The sequence below is a fragment of the Cryptomeria japonica genome, chromosome 1, assembly GCF_030272615.1.
Source record: "Cryptomeria japonica chromosome 1, Sugi_1.0, whole genome shotgun sequence".
NCBI lineage: Eukaryota > Viridiplantae > Streptophyta > Pinopsida > Cupressales > Cupressaceae > Cryptomeria > Cryptomeria japonica.
The window spans coordinates 678644290-678671429 of NC_081405.1; the positions used below are offsets into that span (position 1 = coordinate 678644290).

Below are 27140 nucleotides of genomic sequence, written 5' to 3' on the forward strand. Positions count from 1 at the left end.
GGGCGTCTATTGTATCCAAATGGTACCTATAGCTTGGCTAGTTTCTACACACTTCCTTCCCTTATCTTCAATTTAATCATGTCTCAAGGGGATACATTATCTTCAAATGCATACAAATGTAACCTCTAAACCCTTCATGATGCATATAGTTAATCCATTTAATTTTTTTTAGACAAGTTATATTTCATTGATTTTATTGTTTATATGAGAACATATTTAACAATGACAGCCAAAGTGTAGTGTAATGACAAGTATCTTGTTGATGTGGCAATGAATGACACGTCTAGTGCTAGATCTAGTGACTTGGTGTTTGACAAGGGACCTACTCATTGGCTTATCTCAATCCAAAAATGCTGGAGAGCTGAAAAATCAGAAGACCTGAACATTGAGAAATTCAATATGCAGTTGAGCGAGAAGCAAAGTCATATGGCACAGCTGGTACAGTACAAAATGCTTTGTAAGATAACAACATCAGCTATTATGATGCTTTCAGACAGTTAGCTGACGAGCGATTTTCATGTAGATATGGCCAGAATAAAGTTGGGAAATTTCTGGGATGACATTGTTGGCCAGGAAGAGAATCATGTATTGCCCAGTGACTTCCGAACCACAAATAAATGGATCAATGCTGGCACTGCATATAGAAGGCTTGTAGAGCCTCTGGACATTGCAAAGTACTCAGATGGGGTCCGTCCACATCGTCACATAGTTCTGGAGAAATTGATGAAAGAAAAAGAGCAAACTCGCACTGGTGGAGAAATAAGGGGCAGCTCAAATTATGCATCCTTAACTGAGGACTCGATATTTTGGGCTCCTTTAGACGAGGCTCGGAAAGCCTTCATAAGTCTCCAACAAGAGCAAGACAAGAAAGCTCCTCTGCAAGAAAGTCTGAGTTCGAAAAATACGTATGGAGTATGATCGCAGCTAAGACTAAGAGTATTTCTGCTGAGGTATTTTTTGGGCAGAGTAGCTTCATCAGTGGAGTTCAAGCTCTCCCTTGTTCAACGTCGTGGCCAATGGAAGTTGGAATTAGAAATTGTAGAAGGGCTTTTGCTACACCGACAGAGATATCATGGAGCATATCTGCTTAGAGTCAGCTATCTGATATGGGTGTCCGAATATATATAGAAAAATAAAACCATATAAGAAAATAATAAAGATAATTATAAAAATTCACATGATAAATATCGGAGACATTCTATAGAAGTTAGACGCAAACTCAAACCTGCAGATATGCATTAATGAAGGATTAGTTGAACATGTATTTTCAACTTAATCAACTACCAGTCTTTGATTTCCTTTTTGCTGCTTAGTTTCTTGATTATCTTATGAAATAGTTGTTTACAGTCCAATTGGGACTCATGCTGCATTTGCTTCCATAGCTGATCAAAAAGATGATGGAATTTACCTTGTATCCATGCTAATATTTCAACATACAAGAACTTTTGATCTGCATCCCAAGCAGATTTAAGTTTGATACGACTATCAACAACAGGCCCCACACTCAATCTGTGAAGGAGATCACTGACACGTTTGTGTGCTTTTGCCTCAGGTTTCAATACCATTGAGGGATCAGCTGCCAGAAATTGTTGAAATTCTTTCAAACATGGCAGAACTTTTCCTTGAAGAAGTGCACATGCAAACACTGCTGTCCGATGATTTATGTTCTTCATAATAGATCTGTCAAGAGGAAGCTCCCACAAATGTGGGCCAAATGTAGGAGAAACCCAGCAAAAGACCTGATCTGACAAGCAGTCATAATATGGTCGAGGATCTTCAAATGGTTTAGAAAATGTGCAGAGAGCTCTTGCATGCAAGGCAAGCCAAGTTGACTTAATACATGTCACACCATTCATGTAAGGCTTTGCCTCATCATTCATGTGAGGCCTTATGGTCTGAATGAGATCATTATACGCAACAAACTCAGGTGCCAGTTTAGCAACAGATGATAGGGAATGCAGAAAAACAATTTCTTCCACAAAACAGGCTTGATATTTAACCGCCCTTGTCCGTTGGCCTTCCAATGGTCTTAGACGACGTGCAACTCTGTCCGCCCAACCTGCACAGATTGCCTGTCCCAATATATCTTCTTGAGTTGACGTAAGAGATTTATTAATTGATTCCCTCCATGCAAATTCTACATCTGCCAAATTCCCAAAAGTCCAAGTAAAGTCCTCTTTCTGTTTTTTCTGCATTTCTTGGTTAAAGACAAGCCGAAGCAATTGCTTGCGAAGCTTAGACATTTCATCCATTGTTTTCAGATGTAAAGAGTTAAGTCTGCAGAACTGTTCTGGATTATCTGCAAGTTCATATGAACGAAGTGCACTTGCAACTGTTAAAGCATCGCTGCTTATGTTCTCAAACATTTTATAGGCTGCTTTAGCCATTGCACGTTGCTTCTTAATTTCTAGGTGTTCTTGCTTTTCAGTTTCTTTGTCAACAGCAGTATCCTTTCCCCTCTGCTTATCTTTCGTATCTTTTCCAGCCACCGAGCTAAAATGTATGAGAAAAGGATTATCTACACTTAGTGCCGCAGCAACAGCCATTGCAAAAGCCAGAACCAAGCTTGCACCAGCACATTCATCCCTCTCCTTTAGTATCTGAATTACAGTTAAAAGCATACGAGAATGGCGAGGACTAATAGGATATAATGACATTGCTTCTCCAACTGGCATCAGCCTTCCTGTAGTCTGATCTAGTGCTCCAAGGGTGTTCAAGCACCGTTCAGAATCAACTAAGGCTGTCTTGTCAGGCGGGGTAGGGAAAGGGAAGTTGGCAACCTGAAAAACAACTGATCAGTAGGTTTCTAAGATCTATTTACAGAAACACCAAAGCTATACAATCCCTGATATATTGATTATAGAAGGCTGAAATAGAAAATCCGAATATCTACAAAATCTTTCTCAAAAATTTTTTTAAAAAAAGAAGTTATTTGGATTACCTTATTAATACCCATGTATTTCAAAATAAGAACAACACCCTCAATAGGAGCCGTGCTTATTTCAGGTGATGGAAAATCTGGTAAAGTGTTGTTGAAAACAGCAGATGAATAAAGGCGATAACAACGTCCCGGTCCTGTTCTTCCTGCTCTGCCAGCACGCTGAGCAGCTGAAGCCTTGCTAATCCATTGAATCTCATATTTTGCTATTCCACTTGAACATGAATATTCCTTGAACTTTGCTCTACCCGTATCAACAACATATTTAATTCCCGGAATTGTTAAGGAAGTTTCAGCAACATTAGTGGCCACCACAACAAGCCTTTCTCCTTCTGGTACTCCAGCAAATACACGTAACTGTGCCTCTGCGGACAACATTGCATACAGAGGTAAAACATAGAGAGGGCCTGGCTCTTTCAAGTTTCCTGCACTGTTTTGGTCTGCATGTTCTTTGTTATGAGCATCTGAAAGATTGTGCTGGTTTGACTTTGCATTAGTTTTTTTACTTTTGTCACCACCATTTAGTGCTTCGAAAGCAGCTTTAAGCGATTCCACACATCCTGGTTCTCTAAGTAAGCTGGTGTTTTGCAATGTTTTATCAAGGTGGTCATTTTCATCATTAAGAAACTCTTCTTCACTCTCTGAATCTGAATCAAATTCGATTTCAGAAGATTCTGAATTTTCCTGTAACTTATCATCAAAGCCATCATCATCATATGTATTAAACCTATTAAATCCTCCGTTCGAAATCTCATTTTCATCAGCAGTATCTACAGCTTCAGCAATTTCCTCCATATCAGATTGATTTGCAAAATTATCTACGTCTGAAATTGACCTTGTCATCTGAGGGATGCCCACTGGTTTGGCATTGCTTTTAATCCTCTTTCCAAATGCTTTTCGCAGCTTCCTACACAGGAATTCTACCTCCCGTTGCCCTGTGACAAATACTAGTATACCACCTGGTGGCAACTTCTTGTGAATAGCTAAAACCTTTTTATAAGCCTCTCCCAAATAATTATCTAGTTCTGTCTTGGCAGAGAAATGAACGGTCACAGGAAACTGTCTCGTAGGCACTTCTATTACAGGTGGTATTACGGGAAATAACTTGGTATTTGAAACAAAATCCTCAACCCTCAGCGTTGCACTCATTAAAACAAGTTTCAATGGGTTAACCAAGTTTTCAGGACTCACTATTTCTCCGCTAGATATTTTTTTCTGTTGTTCGTCATATAAATTCTGCAATAAAGATGGACCAAATAAAAGTTTGATTTAGTATTGATTTCTTCTTTTATCTATTTAGGTAATAATTTATTATTTATATATAACAGTAAATACAAAATATCAAATCATAAAACCTGCCGTAGAGGTACAATTCGCGAAAGTATTCCAATAAGGATGTCTGTATTCAAACTCCTCTCGTGAGCCTCATCCAACACAATGACTGAGTAGCTCCTCAATAGAAAATCAGACTGTAGCCAACAAAGCAAAGCATTAGCTTCCATAATATGCACAGAATAACAAAATATGAGATTCAATGATTAGCAGGGCAAAGAATTAGGCTTCACTATTAGACACATTAAAAATTAAAAGATTTTGTCATGAAAAAATCAACTTTGATTACACAACAAAAGAATCATGTCATAACTATTGCAATGTTGTCTATTGTACAGAATGGAAGCCACAAGTCTCTCAAGTCATCTTAGATATGACAAATATAAACTCTCTACCTGCACTTCACGAAGCAAAATTCCATCAGTCATAAACTTGATGGAACTGTTCCCTCCTATTCTTCGATCGTGCCGCACTTGAAATCCAACTTCCTTTCCCAGCTGAAACGACATTTCATAAGCCACTCTCTTGGAAGTAGCAAGAACTGCTACACGTCGGGGCTGAGTGACACCTATGATTCCTGTCCTTGCTTTGCACTTGCTTGAACCAAATCCGGCTTCAAGCAGAAACTTTAATAAAAAATCTACGTTAAATTGTATGGCATGGTATAATATTCAATTCAGCCTGGGAAACACAACTAAGGCATTCTTGTAACTCTTTAAAAATGAGAACCTGAAAAATATTAAGGAATCATACCTGTGGAACTTGAGTAGTTTTACCGCATCCAGTCTCCCCACATATAATCACAACAGGATGCTGATTGATAGCTTCCATAATTTCCTGCTCCATCATAACGATTGGAAGATTTTTTCTTGTTTCTTCAACTTCCTCTGGTCTTGTAACATGAACTACAAAGCTATTACTTGTAGGATTCCAACCTAAGTCTTTAGAAGCCCTGCCACTGTCTTGTGCATCTAGCTTCACTCTCTCCTCCTCTGAAACCTGAAAAATATGACCATGCAATAAGTAAGTTCATTCATGTAAAACACAAAAATCCATCCTTGCAACTAGGAAAAATGCAGTTGCTTCTAAACAGAGAGGCCAGTCTCCTTTAAAAATTTGAATATATATTGTATCACAATATCCAGTCGTACTGAACCTTGAGGAAGAAAAAAATGGCATGCCAGTAAACCTGTACCCAATGTGGCAATTTAAAGATTTTGTTGAAGCCATAAGCATGATAGAAAATAATTGAATCTATGGTGGTCCATATGAATGTAGTTGATGAGAGACCCCAAATTAAATAGTTGCTATTTTTTTAGCAATTTGCAGCTTAGTTACCGGTTCGGGTTCGAAGAACCCGGTACGGCAAAATTTTGAAAAGGGGTTTGGGTTCGTTTGGGTTCATTAGTACAAAAACATGTAAATTTTATATATATATATATTGATATTTGTGAAGCCTATAAGCATGAATTAAAATTTGCATGTCACATAGCATCATATAAACAACAAAACAAACATAAACTTGTAATCATAGCATCATGATCATACCATAATAGCATCATATACATCAAGTTTAATATCAAAATGACAACAAAATATTCAGGTATCATTGTTTCAACTTTCAACAATATAAACTTAAAGTTTAATCATCAAATGGATCATCCAAAAGTGACTTTCTTTTCCAAAAGCAACACGACACCCCTACCTTGGCATATATGGTTTTTTCTGTAGAAAAGAGAAATCATTTTCCAACAAATGACGCATTAGCTCTGACAGACAAAAGAAACTGCAGCCCAAAATTGTTTCAAAAAGAAACGCATAAAGCAGAAAATGGCGCTGGAAAGAACATTTCTGACAAAAAAAATCATCGAACAAACTCACAGCCACAAAAGAATAACGCATATTACTTGGAATATGCGCCATTTAATATGTGCCAAATACAACGGCTGCCAAAAAGAAATGAAGCTCAAGAATAAACACAAGGTATCGACTGCTCCAGACCACACACATATAGCTGTCAAGATAAACACTGCTGGGTTCGACCTGGGTCCGCCTGGGTTCGACTGGGTTCGACCCCGGGTTCGACTGGGTCGACCAGGGTCGAACCACCTCTGGGTTTTTCGAACCCTGGTCAAACCCAGTTCAAACCGGACCCATACCACAGACCCGGTCGAACCAGGACCCGTACCAGGGGGGCCCAGAGGCAAACCCGGTAACCTAGTTTTGCAGGCATGGTAGAAAGCGAAGAAGTCAATGGGAAACAAAACTACTTAGGTTTTGCCACATTTTGTGCAAGCAGTTTTTAATATCAACGTGCAATGGCATAATTTCGTCATACAATATTTTGATTGATTGCAGATCAAACTCAATACGAAAGACAAAAAGATCCAGGTGATTGGGCATTGGTAAATTGCTCTTCCTCACTTTTCTTTTCCTGCATTTTTCTATGATTTGAAAATTGCAATATTCTGTGATGATTTGTGTCATAAGGTCACATTACTGCTCATTTTCTTTTCCAAAGAGAATTCAAACCCTCCTGTGATTAGATTAGTTACATACACCTGTTTTTATTTTGTTATGATTTCTCAGTAAGCCTGTGTATATTAAGATGTCATTATTCACAAGTCATTCCTTCCATTTACAGAATTTCGTTTCCCCCACAAGATCTGAAAGGATCCATTTTTTATTTTTTTTCTGAAACCTGTATTGCCCGCACCTTCTTGTTTGTTTTGTTTAGTTGATCTGATTTGGAAAGTGGCAGTTATGAAAGTAGATCTGAAAACAATGGCTTCTGAAGGCACAACTACAAATTTAGGGTATCATAGGCCACAGAACATTCTTATCAGAGGCTGCTGGATTCATTGCATCCCATGTAGCAAACCTACTTATGAGAAAGTACCCTCAGTACAAGATTGGACTACTGCTCAAATCTCAAGAATCTCTTGCAGTCAAAGTTATCTCCCAACTTCAAATTTGTAAGGGGTGATATTTCAAGCGCAGATTTGGTGTGTTATCTTCTAATTACAGAGGGCATTGACACTATCATGCATTTCACAGCAGAAACCCCTGTTGACAATTCCTTTGGAAATAGCTTTGAGTTCACAAAGAACAATATCTATAGGACTCATGTTCTGTTAGAGGTCTGCAAGGTCACTAGACAAATAGGAGGTTCGTTCATGTCGGCACAGATGAGGTATATGGAGAGACAGAGCAGGATGCCATTGTGAAAAAACATCAGGCTTCTCAACTTCTTCCCACAATCCTTACTCTGCAACCAAGACTGGTGCAGAAATGCTTGTCATGGCTGATGGAAGATCTTATGGCTTACCGTTGATTACAACCAGAAGTAATAATGTTGGACCTAATCAGTTTCCTGAGAAGCTCATTCCAAAATTCATTCTTCTAACCTTGCAGGGGAAGCCTCTTCCCATTCATGGAGATAGATCCAATGTTCGAAGCATCTCTATTGTGAGGATGTACCAGAAGCTTTTGAGGTTGTTTTGCACAGGGATGGTGTGGGGCATATTTATAACGTTGGGACAAAGGAGAGGAGAGTTATTGATGTCACTAAGGATATATGCAACTCGTTTTCCCTTGATCATGAGAAGGTCATTAAATTTGTTGAGAATAAACACTTTAACAATCAGCGATACTTCCTGGATGATCAGAAACTCGAGGACTTGGGCTGGTCTGAGAACACAACATGGGAAGATGGACTTAACAAAACCATGGAATGGTACATAAATCATCCAGATTGGTGGAGTGACATTTCTGGTGCTTTTCTGCCGCACCCATGAATTCTCCTAATGGCTGGAGTAGAGAGACTATAAGACAATGGTTCAGCTAATACACTTAGGGCCAGTGATTCATAACAGGAATGGATGCTTGTTCCCTCAAGAAGTTTCTCTCAGAAACCAGCCCTGAATTTTTTTATTTATGGTTGCAATGGATGGATTGGAGTCTTCTTGGACAGATATGTGAGAAGGGGGGTATTCCGTTTGAGTATACAAGTGGCAGATTGGAAAACCAATCTCAACTACAAATGGATATTCAGAAAACAAAACGCACTCATGTCTTCAATGCTACAGGTGTGACTGGCAGGCCTAACGTTGACTGGTATGAATCTCACAAACCAGAGACTATTCGAATCAATATAATGGGAACTTTGAATTTGGCAGACGTATGTAGAGAGCAAGGACTTTTGCTCATGAACTTGGCTACTGGATGTATATTTGAATATGATGCTGATCATCCAGTGAGAAGTGGTATTGGATTCGGGGAAGAAGATAGACCAAACTTCATTGGCTCTTTCTATTCTAAGACGAAGGCGGCCATGGTAAGATATCTTGCCACTTTGACTAAATTTGCTGTTAACCAATATTTTATTTTACTGTTTGGCAAAACTCTTTAACGCACTGAAGAGGATCTTAACATACAACACAAACCACATTATATAGTTCTTGGTACAAACACAACTGCATACATTGGGGCGTTGAGTGCTCCAACTTACAACGACATCACAGCTGTATGGACGGCAGAAGAATATTGTAATTCTAGTAACTTGTGATTTCAATAGTCATTTGATGAATTATATTGGTTTTGGCTGTTAAGATTTAGGGAAAGACATTTTGCCTGTAATATTAAGTATTTCAAGGAAACCATTTATAATGTGGCTGCTTTTGTAATGTATTCAGGTTGAAGAGCTACTAAATGAATATGAAAATGTCTGCACACTTTGAGTTCGGATCAGAACAATGCTCACAAATTCATAACAAAAATTACCCAGTACAATAGGGTAGTTAATATACCAAACAGCACGACAGTTCTTCATGAGTTGTTGCCAATTTCAGTTGAGATGGCAAAAAGGAATTGCAGAGACATGGAATTTCACCAATCCCGGTGTCATCAACCATAATGAGATTTTGGCGATGTACTGTAATGTCCCCTATTAGGTTTAGACCTATCTTGACCATAATCACTCCATCTCAACATACCTATGACTTGAACTACATTGATTAAGAGACAAAAACCATCTTAACCTGAATTCAATCAGTGTTAAAATAATCTTCTTCCTAATATTGAATTGATAATTCAATCAGATTTATAATCTCACATTTACTTGTTCATTCAAATTACTATTTCTCTCTCTCTCTATATATATATATTTATTTATTTATTCTCAGAAAGTATTACACTATATGTTTTACTGCAAAGTAGTACTTTATAAAATATTATTTAACTGATCAACCCTTACATATATATATATATATCAAATCATATTCCATCACTGCCATTTACTAAAACACTAATCAACTAATCATTATTCTACCTAGTAGCTGTAGTAGCAGACAGATCTGACATGTGTCGCATCTGATCTGCCACTGTAGATGGGTTAAGTATGAGTGCCTTACGAATTATAGACTGTATTGGCATTATCCTTAAATATTACCATTAAATCCTCCATAACAAATATTATATATTAAGCACATCCCACGCATACCACCAAGAACAAAGATGTTACTGCCTGTAACTCAATAACAGTTCTGATCTGATCTGATCGATACTGTAATATCTCCTATCTTCTCTCCTAATTCCCTCCTCTATATATATATATATATATATATATATATATATATATATAATGAATAACTCATAATTATTACTATCACCATATAACTAAATTAATATAGATAATTCAGAATTGTATACTTTATTTCCCACAATTGCATCATACCTGTATTAGATGGCTTACGACTACCTGGCCTGAATGTTTATACCCAGATATGATTCTTCAGTGATCTTTCTTAGTGATCACCCCTTGTATATCCTTCAGCATTCCTTACCTCCCAATTCCTTATTTTCCCGTTTTATGTGGTCATTGATACTTGGTCAAATGCTATCTTTTCACCCTCCTTGGATTTCGAACCTGGTTTGCTGACACTCGTGAGAGCCTCTTGGTGTCCTGCATCAGCCTGTCGTGTGTTTTATGTCTTCCCCGTGTCACCTTGGTGTTTGATTGACTAGTCTGTGGATGCTTCGTGCTCTGGTTTATTCGTTACCGTGTTTCTTTGTTTTTTTTCTCCCTCTGCATGTTTGTTTTTCTCCTTGCAAATTGCCCCTGGGCTTAGGTTACATGCGTGCCCCTTCCCTGAGGTTGCTCGTACGAAAATAGATGATGAGGAGGCCATCATTAATAATAGTGGGGGTTTGGAGGATGCGGCTGTTATTTCTCAGAAGGGCAAGCATGAGAAGTTATCATACAAAGCAATGGTCACAGAGCAACCGGCCACAGTTTGGCCGCCTTCTGCTAGTTTCAATGGATCTTTCTGCAGGCCCGAGCACATGGACACAGAGTCTGGTTTGGGAGGGATTACAACCGATGGAGATAGACTCGACCCTGGTGATGGCAATGCGGCCGACCCCGGAGGGGGAGGAAATGGTAGGTCTCATCCTCTCGGGTTGAAGACCCTTTCCTTGTCGCCAAATGAAGATATGGTTAAAGCCATTAGGGCAGAGCAATCGCGATTAAGAAATATTGCAATTTTTTTTGCTTGCATGGATAGAGAATCTTTGTCTTCGCGAAAGTTTTTTGATGATTGGATTGCTAATGTTTGGGGCAAGAAATTAGGCATTCATGTTAATTTTTGCAGGATGATTCAGAAGGGTTTATTTGTAAATTTTTTGAAATCACATAGCATGCAAGATAGGGTCTTAAAGAAGAACTTTTGGAACGTTGGGCGCTCTCTGTTTAGAGCATTTCCTTGGTCTCCCAAAGGAAATGTAGAGCAGGTTATTGCTTGGGCTCTTGTTGCTCTTGATCCCGAGGTTGTGTTTCCCAACATTATCTCTCTGGACTTTGAAGGAGAAAGCTTTGCTTGGGAATGTCCTTGTTGGGTAATTTGGGGGCGTATTTCTTCTGTAAAGTTAACGGGCATTTGAGAAAGGATTGCCCTTCTCTGAAAAACTCTCACAATGCTAATTTTAATATTGATGATAAGAATAAGTTGAGAAGTGATAATAGCAAAATGCAAAACTCTATTTACTCTTCGAAAGAAGGCAATTCCTTACCAATGGATATCCCATCTGATAATGGCAAGGAGAAGGTAAATTCTAGCCTAGAGTGTCGGATTGGTGATAGTAATGGCAATAAATTTGTTAGTTTATCCAATCCTCTGTTTGAGGATGAGTATGAGGTTGTCCAAGCCCCTCTCTTGAATGATCCCCCCAACATCTTTGTCGAGTGTCGCCCAATACAAGCTAATCCCTCTAATTGTGATCAACTAAAGGTTGTGAACTCCTCCCCCCAACCCAGGTTGAATGCCCAACAACTTGCCCTTGCAAGTATTAAGGAGAAGGCTGGTTTATTAAGAAATGGCTCACTAGTCCCTTCCGAGTTGAGGTTGAGCAACTCCTTACCTGGTATCATGAATTCCATGGTGGATGGTTCTTCTGATAAACAGATTGTGCCCTTTGGTGCGAATAGTTTGGCTATCAGTAATGTCGAGCAGTTTATAGAGGTGGTTAGTAAAAAAATTAGAAAGAAAAGAAAAACATATGATAGGCAATCTCTTTCCAATGATAATAATAAAAAAGCTAATGAGGTGCCTGAGTGTTTTAATAGACTGTACAAGAATCAAAAACCCCCCACCAAATAGTTCTTATGATGATGCACGTACACAGCTGGAATTTTAGGGGCCTGGAGATGTCTAATAGGAAATATGTGGTCAGAAAATGGTGTAACAACATCAAGGAAATAGACATTATATGCCTCCAAGAGATCAAAGTGGTAGGGTTTCATGCATATACTATGTTGAAATTCTTGTGGGCACGGGCCATAGGGTTCCACTCCAATCATGAGAGGGGCAAAGGTGGTACTGCCATTCTGGTTGGCCCCAAGTGGGCAAATAAGATCATTGCTAATGGTGTCTCCCCTTGCCAAAGAGCCTTGTGGGTCACCTTTAAAGAGAAGGAATGTATTTTTGGTATTTGCAACATTTATGTTGCCAATGACTATAGAGATAGAGCTAGACTTTGGGACTGGTTAACAACCGGTTTGTCGAATGCCCATTGGAACTTTGTGGGTGATTTTAACATGATAGAACACGGTGAGGACAAAAGTGGTGGCAATAAACATTGTTGGAAGGGTAATGAGCATTTTTTCTGGGCTAAATTTAAAAGGAGATTTAATTTGATAGATCCTATGGAGAAGAAAACAGGCTCCTTTTCTAGTATCTGGTTCACATGGTGCAATAATCAAAGTGGTAAACAGAGAATGTATTGTAGACTAGATAGATGTTATGCAGATGCTTCTTTCTTTTCTTTCCTCTCTCCCTAGGGGGCAGGCCCCTACATGTGTCTCTCTTGCTAGCATCTCGGACCACTCTCATATCTCTGTCACTGTTAACATGGACCTTGATCCTTCCTCTGTGATCAAGCATAAAAGGGAAAATGGTTTCAAACTTAATGTCTCCTTGCTTAATGAAGAGGATACTGGTGAGGCTATTAAGATGGTCTCCCATTTGACCAAATTATATTCTCCTGACCTCAAACCTAGGGAACAGTGGGAGGCTCTTACTATTTCTTGGAGGAGAATGTTTCAGATCATTGGTAAGAAATATGCTCTGGACAGGTCTAAAGAGGAGTCTTTTCTTCAATCTGGGTTCAATGAGATTGAAAAGGAACTTCAAAGTAAGGGGAATGACCTGCTACTTGAGGGAGAATTATCCTCAGTCAAGAACCTCCTAAGGAAATTGCAACACTTCAAGATCAAAGGGCAGAAGGTTAGAGCTAGAATGAACTAGATTAAAGGTGGTGATAAGGGAACCAGTTATTTCTTCAATCTTATCAGAGCAAAGAATAAGAGGGAATTTATTGAAGATATTCAAGTCAACAATTCAATCACTAATGATCCGGTATCCATCAAGGAGACTTTCTTCAGTTTTTACAATGGTCTCTTCTCTTCTGAACATGGTGATATGAATTAGGAGGCCCTCGAGAAGTGCTTCTTATTAATCCCTAAGAAAATTTCCTGTGAGGAAGCTAAGGCTCTGAGTCATAAGATCTCTCTGGAGGAGATTAAAAGTGTTATTACTTCATTAGCCAATGGTAAGTCCCCAGGGATAGATGGGTTACCTGCTGAATTCTATAAGAAACACTTGGAATGAATAAGCTTGGAACTATTTGCATTGTATGAAGATGTTTTTATTCAAGGTTCCCTTGGAGAAAATATTAATATAGGTGTCATCAAGTTGTTACCTAAAGGTAAGGATAAGACTCTGGTTAAAAATTGGAGACCTATCACCTTATTGAATATTTCATACAAAATTATTGCAAAAGTATTAGCAAGGAGAATTGTTGGGCTACTGGATAATTTCATCTCTGCCACACAGACTGGATTCATTAAAGGTAGATATATTCTAGAAAATTTGGTTACTAGTTGGGAGGCAATGCACTGGGCTAAAGCTAATAAACAGAATGTTGCAATGGTCCTTTTGGACTTCGAGAAAGCATATGACAGAATTGAGTGGCCTTTCGTTAGAGGAACGTTGAAAGCTTTTGGTTTTCCTTCCTATTTTTGTAGATGGATAGATATTTTGTTTAAGGACTCCACAGTTGTTGAGGTTCATGGTGAACTTTCTGAATCTATCCCTCTAAGGAGGTCTATCAAACAAGGGTGCCCCCATTGCCCTGGCCTTGTTTGTCATTGTTGATGATGCTCTTTATTACATTATAAGGGCTCCTGAACTTGGGCCTTCTATCAAAGGTCTTACTCTTCCTAATGTTGATGATTTGATCAATGCCCAATTTGCTGATGATACTGCTTTATTCTTGGCCTTGAATGAGGAAAACTTTGATAATGCCATGGATAGATTACAGTTTTTTTGCCTGGCCTCTGGTGCAAAGATAGCTCCTCATAAATCTACAATGTTTGGGTGGTCTGAGACTCCTCCAAGTTGGATCCCCTGCAAAGGTTGGCAATGGGCAGGTCCGAACTCTATTGTAAGGTATCTTGGTATTCCTTTTGCTATTAACCCTTCTACTCAAGATATGTGGCAGTGGATATACTCTAAAATTGAAAGGAAACATCTAAAATGGCAGACTCACCTTCTCTCCTTGGCCGGTAGAGTGCAGATTGTTCAAAAGGTTCTCTCCTCCCTCCCATCATATTTATTGTGCCTCTACATGGGTGTTTGCCAATTATCAAACCAATAAGCTTGAGAGGATTATGAGGGACTTTTTATGGTCTGATGGGATGGGGCATAATAAGAGGCACTGTGTGAACTGGAATTGGTGTTGCAGACCAAGGTGTATGGGTGGATTGGGTATCAAGGATATCAGGGCCCATGGCATTGCCTTACCTTCCAAATGGATTGTAAAAGCTTAGTATGGTAATGAACCTTGGAAGGTGCTGATCAGGAACAATATTGAAAGGTTGGTTATTATAAAAGGCAAAAAGTGGGGGAATATCCCTTTATGTGATATTGTATTAGGGGAATATAACATGAAGGTGTTTGGTTCCAATGTATTTGCTTCATTATGGAAGGCATGGTCACGGGTAAGGAGTTTACTCCCCTCTAAAGATGCAATAGGAATTCTCCATCATATGTTGTTGTGGATAGATCTATCTGGTGGGGGGTGATATTGAACAATAAACCTCTTGCTTTGACTCAAAGATGCTCTACTAAGATATGGAATGATAAGGGTATTTCTCTTATTAGTAATGTACTGGTTGACAAACGACTAGGCTCTTGGGCTAAGATTAATTCTAAATATGGGATCCCTCCTTCACAAAAGAAAACATATTCTCCTATTGGTAAGGCTACAGGTTGTTTTTTCCCTGGTAAGATTATGGATATTGTCTCCTTCTTGAAGCAACTAAAATGGCTGGATGGTTCTTCCTTTTTCGACATCTCTACTAAGCAGATCTATTTGATGTTGAAGGAGGACTACTCAAATTTTTCTTTTTCCTTTACCTCCCTGCGAAGGGTCGGGCCAATCCAGAAGGCTATGGCATGGGGGACTAGACAGTCTGTCGTTGGGCGGAAAAGCGCCCTAATGATACTTTCCCTCCTCACCAGTATCGTGACAAAGTCTGAAGTTCATAATTTAGCATCAATTGAAAAGTGCTCTCTAAACCCTTTCTCTCTTAAGTTTCATGCAAGTTATTTATTCTTAATCTTACATGTATGCTTAATTTTAGTTCAATGTAATTAATCTTTCAGTTATCGTTTTTTCTTCTTGTTTCTTTTTTTTTTTTAAATATTCCCTTCTTTTATGTTACTTGTTAACGGCTATGTTTGCAACGATTAGATTATTTGTTTAAATTTATAGCATGTTCAAATTACTAGATTTAAGTATGTTGCCCATTTAACATGCTAGATAAGTATGTTGGCCATTTATTAAGTTCAATATAATTTAATGTTATCACAAATGATCATTAATGCAATTGATTATATATGCAATTATTTGTTATTAAACCCTAACCATAATAAAATAATTTGGTCTTATGAATTATGTTGGTTGTAATTAGGGCTGGCGGATTCCAATTGCCTTGGGCAACATTGGAATCCACCTCCTTAAGATAGGGCCTGGCCCATTACCTTTCGGTGCACACAAAAAGGTTCCACGCCTCACTCAAACTCATTCGCCTCCTTGATAGGGCCGACCCTATCTCACTTCACCTAAAAAGAAATTAAAATAAATAAAAGATCTAAATGCAAAGAAGGCCGACATAAATAAAAAGGGAACATGACTCATATAAAGATGGCGTATACTTCTCAATATCCACATTCAGTTTTATGTATTTGCAAAACATATTTGGTGAAGGCAAAATTAATGGAAGGGAAAACTGGTAACAGCGAACTCCAATAGAAGGTAGCAGATCTATAATAGAAGACAGCGAACCCAATTAGCAGCAGATCTGTAATAGAAGACAGCGAACCCAATTAGTAGCAGATTTCCAATTGAAGTGAGCGAACCATTGAAGGACTTCATTGAAGGGCTGTAATCTACTCAAGGTGTTGTTACCCTAGTTACACTCAGAAATTCCAATGAGAAGGACTGCAAATTATAAACTCATCAGCAACCTAGTTGTGAAGTCTCCTATCTCTTATTTGTGACTGCAACCTCTATGCTCCAGATAAGTGTGTAACATTCAGTTTATAATCATACTCAAATCTGAGGATCCTTTGGCTGGGTTTTTCCTCCTAGGAGGTTTTCCCAGGGTAACTGTGTTTTGTCCTTGTGCATTTCATTTTCATTTCATGCTTAAGTCTGGAAAACTATGGATTAATTAACCTAGCTTAATCTAATTCTGATTTTTCTGAGTTTATACAATCTGAAAGTACTTAATTTAACATGGTATCAGAGCTAATTGGTTAGATCAATCTTCAGATTTAAAATTCAGTACACTTTCATTTTCAGATTGCTGTAGCTTTTGCAGATCAGGTAAATGGGGCTGAAAGTTGAAGATAGGCTTGATGGGAATCTAAATTTTACTGCATGGAAAGTTCGAATCAAGTTGGCTCTTGAGGAAGAAGATCTCCTCCAATTCATAGAAGCGAAAGAGCTAATTGAGCCTTCGGATGCAGCTGAGTTGAAACAATTCAAAAAGGATGCTATCAAGGCCAGGAAGATTCTCATTGATTCAGTCAAAGACCACCTCGTCACCTCTATTGCCTCATTCACCACTGCGAGGGAAATGTTCAGCCATCTACAAGGTACATATGAAGTTAATAATCTTAGTAGGGCAATTACGTTAAGACAACAACTACTTAATATAAAAATGGCTAAAGAAGATTCTATTATTTCCTACTTCATGAAAATTTCAGAACTAAAGAATCAGCTAGGTTTAATTGGCCATAACATGGAAGACAAAGACCTTGTCATGATTGCCCTTAATGGTCTACCTCACTCATGGGAGTCATTTATCCAAACCATAAGTGGTCGGTCTAAGTTACCTTCACTTGATCGCCTTAAGAATGATTGCCTCCAAGAAGAGTCTCGCCTCATCACAAGGAGTCAATCCAAGAGCCCCCATGTAGATGACCATCACATGCTTGCAGCTCAATGCAAGAAAAGGGGAAATTGGAAGCAACCTTATCCTAAAAGAAATAGGGAACCCAGATCTTTTTCCCAACACCCTTGGAAGAAACCCAGAGATACTTCGCGTGTGCGATGCTTTAGATGTGACAAATTTGGTCACTGTGCTAAGGAATGTCAGTTTAACCCTAACCAAAGTGAAGCAAACCTAAATGAAGTCGCAGAACAAAATGATGACTTCTTATTTATCTCCACTCTATCTAGCAGTGTTCCCTCAGATAGCAATACATGGTTGATTGACAGTGGTGCCTCCAGACACATCACAGGTTACTGTGATCATCTTTCAGGCCTAGTCGAAAAGGATACCAGCCTTCACGTGGTAATTGGTGATGACGCTCGTTATTTGGTAAGAGGTTCTGGCTCTACTTCTCTAAAATTAGATTCCGGTATTTCCTTACATCTCAGTGATATATTGTTTGTTCCTAGAATTAAATGAAACCTAATTTCCATTTCTGCTCTAGAAGATAAAGGTTATCAAATTGCATTTTCTGAAGGAAAAGTCCTTGCTTGGTCTAAGAAAGATAGTTTTAAATCTGCTCGTATAATTGGACATAGATATGATAGTCTTTACAAGCTTTGCACTAACCCTATTCAAGCCCTCATTAATGAGGCTCCGGAATCCTATGAGTTATGGCATAGAAGACTTGGACATCTACACTATCAAGCCCTTCCTTCTCTTGAAAGGTTAGTTAAAGGTATGCCTAAACTTAGTCAAATTCATGATAACACTTGTAAAGGTTGTGCTATTGGTAAAAATGTTAAAAGTCCATTTCATAAAAGTGAAAATAGAGCTAAAGACAAACTAGAACTTGTTCACTCTGATTTATGTGGTCCTATGTCTATAGCATCTCCTAGTGGATTCCTTTATTATGTAATCTTCATAGATGATTTCTCTAGGAAAACTTGGATCTACTTTTTGAAATCTAAAGAATCTGATGAAGTCTTAAGTAAATTTAAGGAGTTTAAAGCATTAACTGAAAACTTCTCTGGTAAAAAAATCAAATGTTTAAGATCTGACAATGGAGGTGAATACACCTCCGGTAGCTTCCATGATTTTTGTGTTGAGTCAGGAATTAAGAAGGAGTTTTGTGTTCCATACAATCCTCAACAAAATGGTGTTGCTGAAAGAAAGCATAGGACCATTGTGGAGGCTGCAAAGGCTATGATCCACGATCAAGACTTGCAGACCTTCCTATGGGCTGAGGCTTCTAGAACAGCAGTATACATCCAGAACAGATGTCCTCACCGTGCTCTAAAGAACATGACCCCGGAAGAAGCCTTCACAGGATCCAAACCAGACATTAGTCACCTCAGAATCTTTGGAAGTCCCGTCTATGTTCATGTGCCCAAGGAAAAATTATCAAAGTTGGAACCCTCCAGAAAGAAAGGCATGCTAGTCGGATACAGTGAATCCTCCAAGGCATTCAGGATTTACATCCCAGGTCAAAGGTACGTTGAGGTAAGTAGGGATGTTAAATTTGAAGAAGATATTGCTTTTAAGAAATCGAAAGGTTCTTGTGTTATTGATGAATCTAATGATAATCAAAATATAGACGTTGATACTAACCCTGAGATTCAGAGGGAGCAAGTTGAACCTCCACCTCAAGATGATCATGATGATCCTCCAGAACCCATGAATCCCACTGATATTCCTAGTGACATTGCCGTTACCAAAAAGAGGCCACTCTGGGTAAGAAACACCATTCAAGAAGCTGAGAGATTTGCTGCTCCAAGTGGCACCTTCCGTGAAACTAAGAGACCTCGAGTATTTTCCAAATACGTTTCTTTAATGTGTAATCTCATTGAAACTGAACCTTGCAATGTTGAAGAAGCCTTAAATCATCATGCCTGGAAACTTGCTATGGATGAAGAATATCAGTCAATCATCAAGAATGATGTGTGGGACCTTGTGCCCAGACCCAAAGGTAAATCTGTTGTTTCATCTAAATGGTTATTTAAAATTAAACATAATGCTGATGGTAGTATTGAAAAATATAAGGCTAGATTTGTAGCACGTGGCTTTTCCCAAAAGGAAGGCATAGACTATGAGGAAACTTTTGCTCCTGTTGCTAGATATACTTCCATTAGAACAATAATTGTTATTGCTGCCTCTAAGGGTTGGAAACTACATCAGATGGATGTTAAGACTGCTTTTCTCAATGGTGTCATTGAGGACGAAGTCTATATTGAGCAACCTGAGGGATATGAGATTCAGGATAGATTAACCCATGTGTGCAGGTTAAAGAAAGCTTTGTATGGTCTTAAACAAGCCCCTCGTGCTTGGTATGAAAGAATTGATAAATATTTGCTAAGTCTAGGTTTTTGTAAAAATGATGCTGACCCTAATATTTACTTTAAAATAGCCAATGATGAAATGCTAATTCTAGTCCTTTATGTGGATGACTTATTTCTTACTGGTAAAGATGAACTTATTATTAGATGCAAGAAAGAACTAGCTTCAGAATTTGAAATGAAAGATTTAGGTCTAATGCATTATTTCCTAGGTCTAGAAGTATGGCAAAGATCTAACGAAATCTTTCTAAGTCAAGGGAAGTATACTATTGACATTTTGAAAAGATTTAGAATGATGGATTGTAAACCAATGTCTACTCCTATGGAATCTAACTTAAAGAAGTTAAGTGTTTCTGCAGCTAACTCTGAATTTGCAGATCCATCCGAGTATCGACAGTTGATTGGATCACTAATGTATCTAGTTAACACTAGACCAGACATATGTTTTGTTGTAAATGCTCTCAACCAGTTCATGAGCTTGCCCAAGCATGTTCACCTTGTTGCAGCCAAGCATATCCTAAGATACTTGTGGGGCACAGTTGGTTTTGGGCTGAAGTATCCACTTAACACTCCAATAACCCTGGAAGGTTATTCTCATGCAGATTGGGCTGGAAGCGTCAAAGACAGGAAAAGCACCTCTGGTATTTGTTTTAGCTTGGGTTCTGCAGTGATCTCTTGGGCTTGCAGAAAACAATCCTCAGTGGCATTGAGTACTGCTGAAGCTGAGTATATTGTAGCAAGTGTTGCATCCAAAGAAGCAGTGTGGCTTCGTAAGCTTCTTGCTGGGTTGTTTTGTCAGCCATGGGATCCTACAGTTATTCACTGTGATAATCAGAGTTGTATTAAAATGTCTATCAATCCAATGTTTCATGACAGGTCAAAACATGTGGAAACCCATTATCATTTTATTCAGGACATGGTGCAAAGAGGTGCTATTCAGCTGAAGTATGTCAGCACTGATGAGCAGGTTGCAGATATCCTCACCAAGCCTCTATCCAAAGTGAAGTTTGTGTACTTCAGGGATAGGTTTGGTATTGTGGAAAATGAAACTCCAATTGAGAGGGAGTCTCAATTTCAGTGATACTTTGTATTGTATAAAACCACCCTCTGCGGGCAATGTAAGGTGGTATTGTAAAACTTCTCAAGGAGAAGTATAATTCTTAACCATCCTCTGCGGGCAATGTAAGATGGTATTGTAAATGTTAACCACCCGCTGCGGGCAATGTAAGGTGGTATTGTAAACTTCTCAGGGAGAAGTATAATTCTTAACCATCCTCTGCGGGCAATGTAAGATGGTTTTGTTAACCACCCTCTGCGGGCAATGTAAGGTGGTATTCTAAACTTCTCAGAGAGAAGTATAATTGTTAAACCATCCTCTACGAGCAATGTAAGATGGTATTGTAACCTTTTGGCCATCCTCTGCGGGCAATGTAAGATGGTAGAAAAGGATCCTCTCCAGCCTCTGTGAGCAATACAAGGTGGAACCAGTCTATGCTTGTGTGCAAGCTGGAAGATTATGATTATGATTCTATTCCCTAATTAAGAGGGAGTGTTGGTTGTAATTAGGGTTGGCGGATTCCAATTGCCTTGGGCAACATTGGAATCCGCCTCCTTAATATAGGGCCTAGCCCATTACCTTTCGGTGCACACAAAAAGGTTCCACGCCTCACTCAAACCCATTCGCCTCCTTGATAGGGCCGACCCTATCTCACTTCACCTAAAAAGAAATTAAAATAAATAAAAGATCTAAATGCAAAGAAGACCGACATAAATAAAAAGGGAACATGACTCATATAAAAGATGGCGTATACTTCTCAATATCCACATTCAGTTTTATGTATTTGCAAAACATATTTGGTGAAGGCGAAATTAATGGAAGGGAAAACTGGTAACAGCGAACTCCAATAGAAGGTAGCAGATCTTGAATTAGAAGACAACAAACCCAATTAGCAGCAGATCTGTAATAGAAGACAGCGAACCCAATTAGTAGCAGATTTCCAATTGAAGTGAGCGAACCATTGAAGAACTTCATTGAAGGGCTGTAATCTACTCAAGGTGTTGTTACCCTAGTTACACTCAGAAATTCCAATGAGAAGGACTGCAAATCATAAACTCATCAGCAACCTAATTGTGAAGTCTCCTATCTCTTATTTGTGACTGCAACCTCTATGCTCCAAATAAGTGTGTAACATTCAGTTTATAATCATAATCAGATCTGAGGATCCTTTGGCTGGGTTTTTCCTCCTAGGAGGTTTTCCCAGGGTAATTGTGTTTTGTCCTTGTGCATTTCATTTTCATTTCATGCTTAAGTCTGGAAAACTATGGATTAATTAACCTAGCTTAATCTAATTCTGATTTTTCTGAGTTTATACAATCTGAAAGTACTTAATTTAACAAATTACACTTCCACTATTATCTAACATTATTACATGACCTAAACTAGGATTTATATTGCTTAAAGCTTTTTAGTTGGTAAAGTTATAACTCTTAACTATTTTACATTTCTTATTCTAATGAAACTTGTGATTTGTGGGCAAGATTTCAGGCAATCCCAAAAGAGAACATTACAGGAGACAGGAACCAAAAGCACCCTATGCATCAAGAAGTTTCCAAAGACATCTTAGGATTACTGTTGTCATTTTATGACACCCTTGGTCCATCAGTAAGAACCGGTCAGAGATATGTTCCATGGACCAGCACTACCCGAGTTGATCAAGCACAAAACCAATGGAATCATGAAATGTTGAAGTGTTATCTTGTAAAAAGGCAGCTTCGGGCCTTCCCCTTTGCATCTTGCCCTCGTACCTTGGAGTTCGTTGGTCCCTTCTCCTTGCCTTTTCTTTCTTAGGAATTCTAGTTTCCGGAGTCCGAGGAACCAGTCTATCCCTTCCCTTTTGGAGAGAGGTATCTCATCTCCCAGGACACCAGAATCTCTGACTTGTCTTCCTTCTAGATTTCGGAGTCCAACAAACCGGTCTATCCCTTCCCTTTTGCAGAGAGGTATCGCGTCTCTCCAAACCCTAGAATCCCAAACTTCTCTCCTTTCGGATTCCATATTTCGAGGAACCAGTCTATTCCTTCACTTCTAGGGAGAGGTATCCCATCTCCCTAGACCACAAAATCCTGAACTTCCCTTCTTTCTGGATTTTGGAGTGTAGAGAACCAGTCTACCCTTCACTTTTTGGGGAGAGGTATCTCGTCTCCTCGGACCCCACAATCCTGAACGTCCATTCCTTTCGGATTTCAAAGTACAGGGAACCGGTCTACCATTCCCTTTTGGGGAGAGGTATCCCATCTCCCTGGACCCTGGAATCCTGAACTTCCATTCCTTTCAGATTTCGGAGTCCAAGGAACCAGTCTACCCCTTCCCTTTTGGGGAGAGGTATCATGTCTTCCCCAGACACCAAAACTTGGAGGAGTCCTTCTCCCTTTCATTCCTTCGAACTCTGAGGATCCTACCTCCTCTTCCCTTGCAACGTTTTCCTAAAGGCTCTCGACATCAAGTCTCCAGTAACATCAACACTTCCAAATAGCATGATCAACACTCAAGGCTCGTAATGCTCCACCAACTCTTGTGACTTGTCTACTTTCACTTGTGGAGCTACAGGGGCATATTTAATGATTTTTACAGGATTGCCATCAAGTGGAGTCCAAGGCCATGCTTATTTATGGTTACTTGATGGCCTTCATGTCAGGTATATACACTTTGACTTTGGAATGTCAAGCAATCTACATTCTAAAAGTACTTTCTTTCTTGGGATTGCCTTGTCAGGGTAAGGATGAGTGTATTCCATGCACAACCATGTCAGATTCGTGCACTTCCTTACCTTCCCAAACTAACATTCCTTTGTGCACGCCAGGGTCAAGGTTTCCCCTCTTTGACCATTGGTCTCATCTCTGCGACCAAATTGCTATATATAGGCTATTAAGCCTCATTGTAAAGAGCCCTCTCCCTGCTGGCTTAAGCTACTCACTGATCTTTCACTTCTCTTGAAGATTTGTATATTTTCTTACATTTTTGCAACTGTAAGTTTGCTCATTGGCCTAAGAATGATTTAAAATCATCATTCTTTCCTCTCTTCAACTTATGCATGTTGTGTATGTTTTCTTACCTTCGTTATGAGAAAGAATTGAAATCATCGTTCTTGCTTGAGAATGAATTGAAACCTTTCTCCCCTTTTGACATTCAACAAATCCTAACCTCCATATGTGCGTTTGGGGTCATTCATGCAAATGAAGTTTGCACATCTCCAGGGTATTTCAATTGACTCTTTGTGTCATTTCGGGTGGGGAGAGGAACATCTCTCATCTTGGTGCATCACCTCCTTTCTTTCTATCATTTCCTTCTTCCCTTTTCCTCTACAAGCTGTTAGAATAGGTCTAGAAGTAGAATTCGAAGTGTTGGGTTGGTTCAACACTTGCACCTAGATTGAGAAGGAAGTCGGCTTTCTCCAAAGATTCAACCCCCTTTGTGCAAGGTCCCACATTTCGAGGTTGTTTCCTTGTTTCACAAGGTTGCTAAGTTGATAGCTTAGCAAGGGTGCAAAATTTTGTGATAACAATTCCTGGTATGCCCGGTGGGATAACTTTTGACATTCATGCTAAGGATTCAGTGTTGCTCTTAGCATCTCAACCTTTGGAGGCAATCATCATGCGAGCACTTGGCGACTCTACGCACAGATCTGGTCTCTTGTTCATGACCTATTGCCGACTTCATGCCCAAAATTCAAACAAAGGTGTCTTCTAGAGGTAACTTTCAATTTTCAAGTTCTAGGAGACAATGAGGTAGACCTTCATTGCCACCAGTCAAAGGTGTTAAGGTTGTAAGCACTCCATCACCTAGGTCTCATTCTACCCCTCCATTTACAAGACCATTGCAATCTAGGGTTCCCACCATTCATATCAATAGGCCATTGTTTCGCATAGCTAGAAATCAGGTTTTCGTTACCTTTAATAAGGAGTCCTCTCATTGTAGCCCAAAGAAATGATAAACCAGTGGCTGCATTAAAGAGTATACCCTATTTTATTGGTGAGACAACCACCACCCCCAGAAAGCACATTCTAAACATTGCAAACATATACTCTATCCATAATGTCACCAAGGATGATGTTGTTGTTAGACTCTTGGTCACATCCTTGAAAGGAAAAGCCTTGCAGTGGTATAGAGGGTTGCTGCCTAACTCCATTCACAATTGGGACGAGTTGGGGGAGAACTTGTGTCAACAATTTGGAGACAAAAGTGATCACCTATCACTTGTAGAGCAGCTAACTACAATGAAGAGGGCACCTCATGAATTCATGGGAGAATTCAATTTCAGATTCCAAAAGGTCATGGAATAGAATCTCGGCTCTAGTAAAGCCATCTCCCAAGCATGCCTTCTTGTATTATCTTAGAGCTCTCAATAGTGATGTAGCTGTCATAATACAATCAATAAGCGGGACTTCTCTACCAAATGCATATGGCATAGCCATAAGGGCAGAAAATTGTTTGATACAGGCAAGGAAGATAGCTCCAAGGCTGTCAATGCCTCTATTCCCAGAAGCTCGTACTCAACAGCCCACCTTGGTTCCTATCCCCATGGCATCCACAGGCCATCCATCCACATCCACTTCATCCTCAAACGAGCTCCATGAGGTCAAGACTTTGTTGCAGAACTTTGGCAATGAGTTGGTGACACTAAAGAGGCAACAGGCTCAACAAAGTAGGCCTTATCAAGATCAAAATCAGAATTACTAGCAAAACAAGCCACCTTTTCTAGGGCAAAACCAATGGAGTTATGTCAGGTCTTTGAATAGTATGAACCCTACTGCCAAAATGGAGAGTTTGTCCAAGCTCTGGTAGTGTAGAATGAGCCAACCACCTCCGGTCAGCAATATGATCCAAATCAGCCAAGTGTTAGCAATCAGGCTCACATACAAGGAGATTCTACTTTCGTCAATTGGTAGGAGGCGGACTTGTGTTGTATAAACTAGACAAATGGTGACACTATGCTACAATACACAAGGTCAAAAAGGAAAGCAGTAGAAGATGTCTCACCTTCAACAGCAGCCCTAACTCCAACACTCAAAGTAGCTATCCAGGATACAAGTCAAAATACCATTCAAGGGAGCAGGAGGCAAGAGGAGCCCCATGTCGCCCCAAGAACAAGGAGAGACTATGTTGCTTTGAAGGGGCCTTCAAAATCAGTTGGTGTTCCTTTCAATATAGTTGACCAAATGAAGAAGGCCAATCTCGATGTAATTATGTGGGAAGCCCTTTCCATCCCATCTCAAAGGGATTTGCTTAAAGAGGCATTGAAAGACATCAACCAATCAAATGATGAGGCAACAATCAACAAGAAGCCACTTCCAACCAATTTGGTACAACCCAAGGAGGAAGTAGATTCAAGCAAAATCAATAAGCCTCTCCCCTTCTATCTCTCTTTAATCATAGGAGATAACTTAGTTCAAAATTGCATGATAGATTCTGGAGCTAGTAGCTCAATCATGCCTAAGAAGGTAGTTGATCTTGTTGGCATAGAATATGAACCTATGACTAAAGGGGTTGTCCAACTCGATGGCACCTTTGTTAAGACACTAGGGGTTGTTAGAAATTTGAAGTTAACCTTGCACGCATGCCCTGGTTGCATTGTCTTGCAAGATATATCAATCATTGACCTCCCTGTCTTCTTTGCCATTTGTTTGTCTAGAGACTTCACTACGAAGATAGGTGGATACTTGTCTTCTGATTGGTCCCACATGTTGTTTCGAACAAGGTATGATACCAAGGTTACCATTAAAAAACCACATTGAGCCATACTTCCCCAAACTATCAACATGAATTGTATTGGGCATGAGGAGGGGGAGGAGTGCATTGCTCGTGAGCCTGCTACTCTTCTAGAAGACGTTCCCGATCACTTGCTAAATGAGTGGGGCAACACTTTTCAGTTTGATCCATTAGTTGAGACTAAGGAGACTAGGCTTGGCACCTATTATACTCATGAGAAGGATATTCCTATTCCTAACCTCATCAAGACACAAGAAGACATAGGGGGATTATGGAGCATGTTTTTTGATGGTTCAAGAAACAAGAATGGTGTGGGTGCTGGTGTAATGCTTGTTTCTCCTAAGCAGGAGAAATATGTTTCTCTTTTAGGCTTCATTTTGATTGCACCAACAATGTGGCCGAGTATGAAGCCGTAGTTCAAGGCCTCCAACTTTGAAAAAGAAGAAAGACCAAATTCTTGCTTGTATCTGGGGCCAGTGAGTTGGTTGTTAATCATATCAAAGCTCAGAACATAACAAAGAACAACCTACTCAAGTCATACAAACATAGGACTTGGGATTTAGATTGAAGGATTTGAGGCCTTCAACATCTAGAGCATTCCTAGGAGACAGAATAGGCATGTTGATAGGCTTGCAATAGTGGGTGCTCAGTTGCCATACCAGCGCATGTTGCAAGCAGGAAGGAACAACACATCAGGCTTGTTGTAAGGCA

The 27140-nt window shown here is 39.4% G+C and overlaps 1 protein-coding gene across 7 annotated transcripts in view; it reads right to left on the reverse strand.

Annotated features, from left to right (window-relative positions):
• Window positions 1-237: 237 nt before the first annotated feature.
• LOC131030328 (ATP-dependent RNA helicase DEAH13) overlaps window positions 238-27140 on the reverse strand; it is a 68629-nt gene continuing 41726 nt past the window's right edge. For 4 of the 7 annotated variants that reach the window (XR_009372590.1, XR_009372588.1, XR_009372589.1 and 1 more), the window contains 6 exons: window positions 5024-5269; window positions 4666-4896; window positions 4294-4407; window positions 2942-4174; window positions 1226-2780; window positions 238-1101 (listed from right to left, as the gene is read on the reverse strand). Coding sequence is in view for 1 of the 7 variants with exons in the window: in XM_057961066.2 (XP_057817049.2) it covers window positions 1281-2780; window positions 2942-4174; window positions 4294-4407; window positions 4666-4896; window positions 5024-5269 (3324 nt within the window). In the remaining 6 variants the exon portion in view is untranslated. Of the gene's footprint in view, window positions 1102-1207; window positions 2781-2941; window positions 4175-4293; window positions 4408-4665; window positions 4897-5023; window positions 5270-27140 lie in introns of those variants that run through there. The other 3 variants (XR_009372587.1, XR_009372586.1, XM_057961066.2) reach the window with 3 other exon arrangements.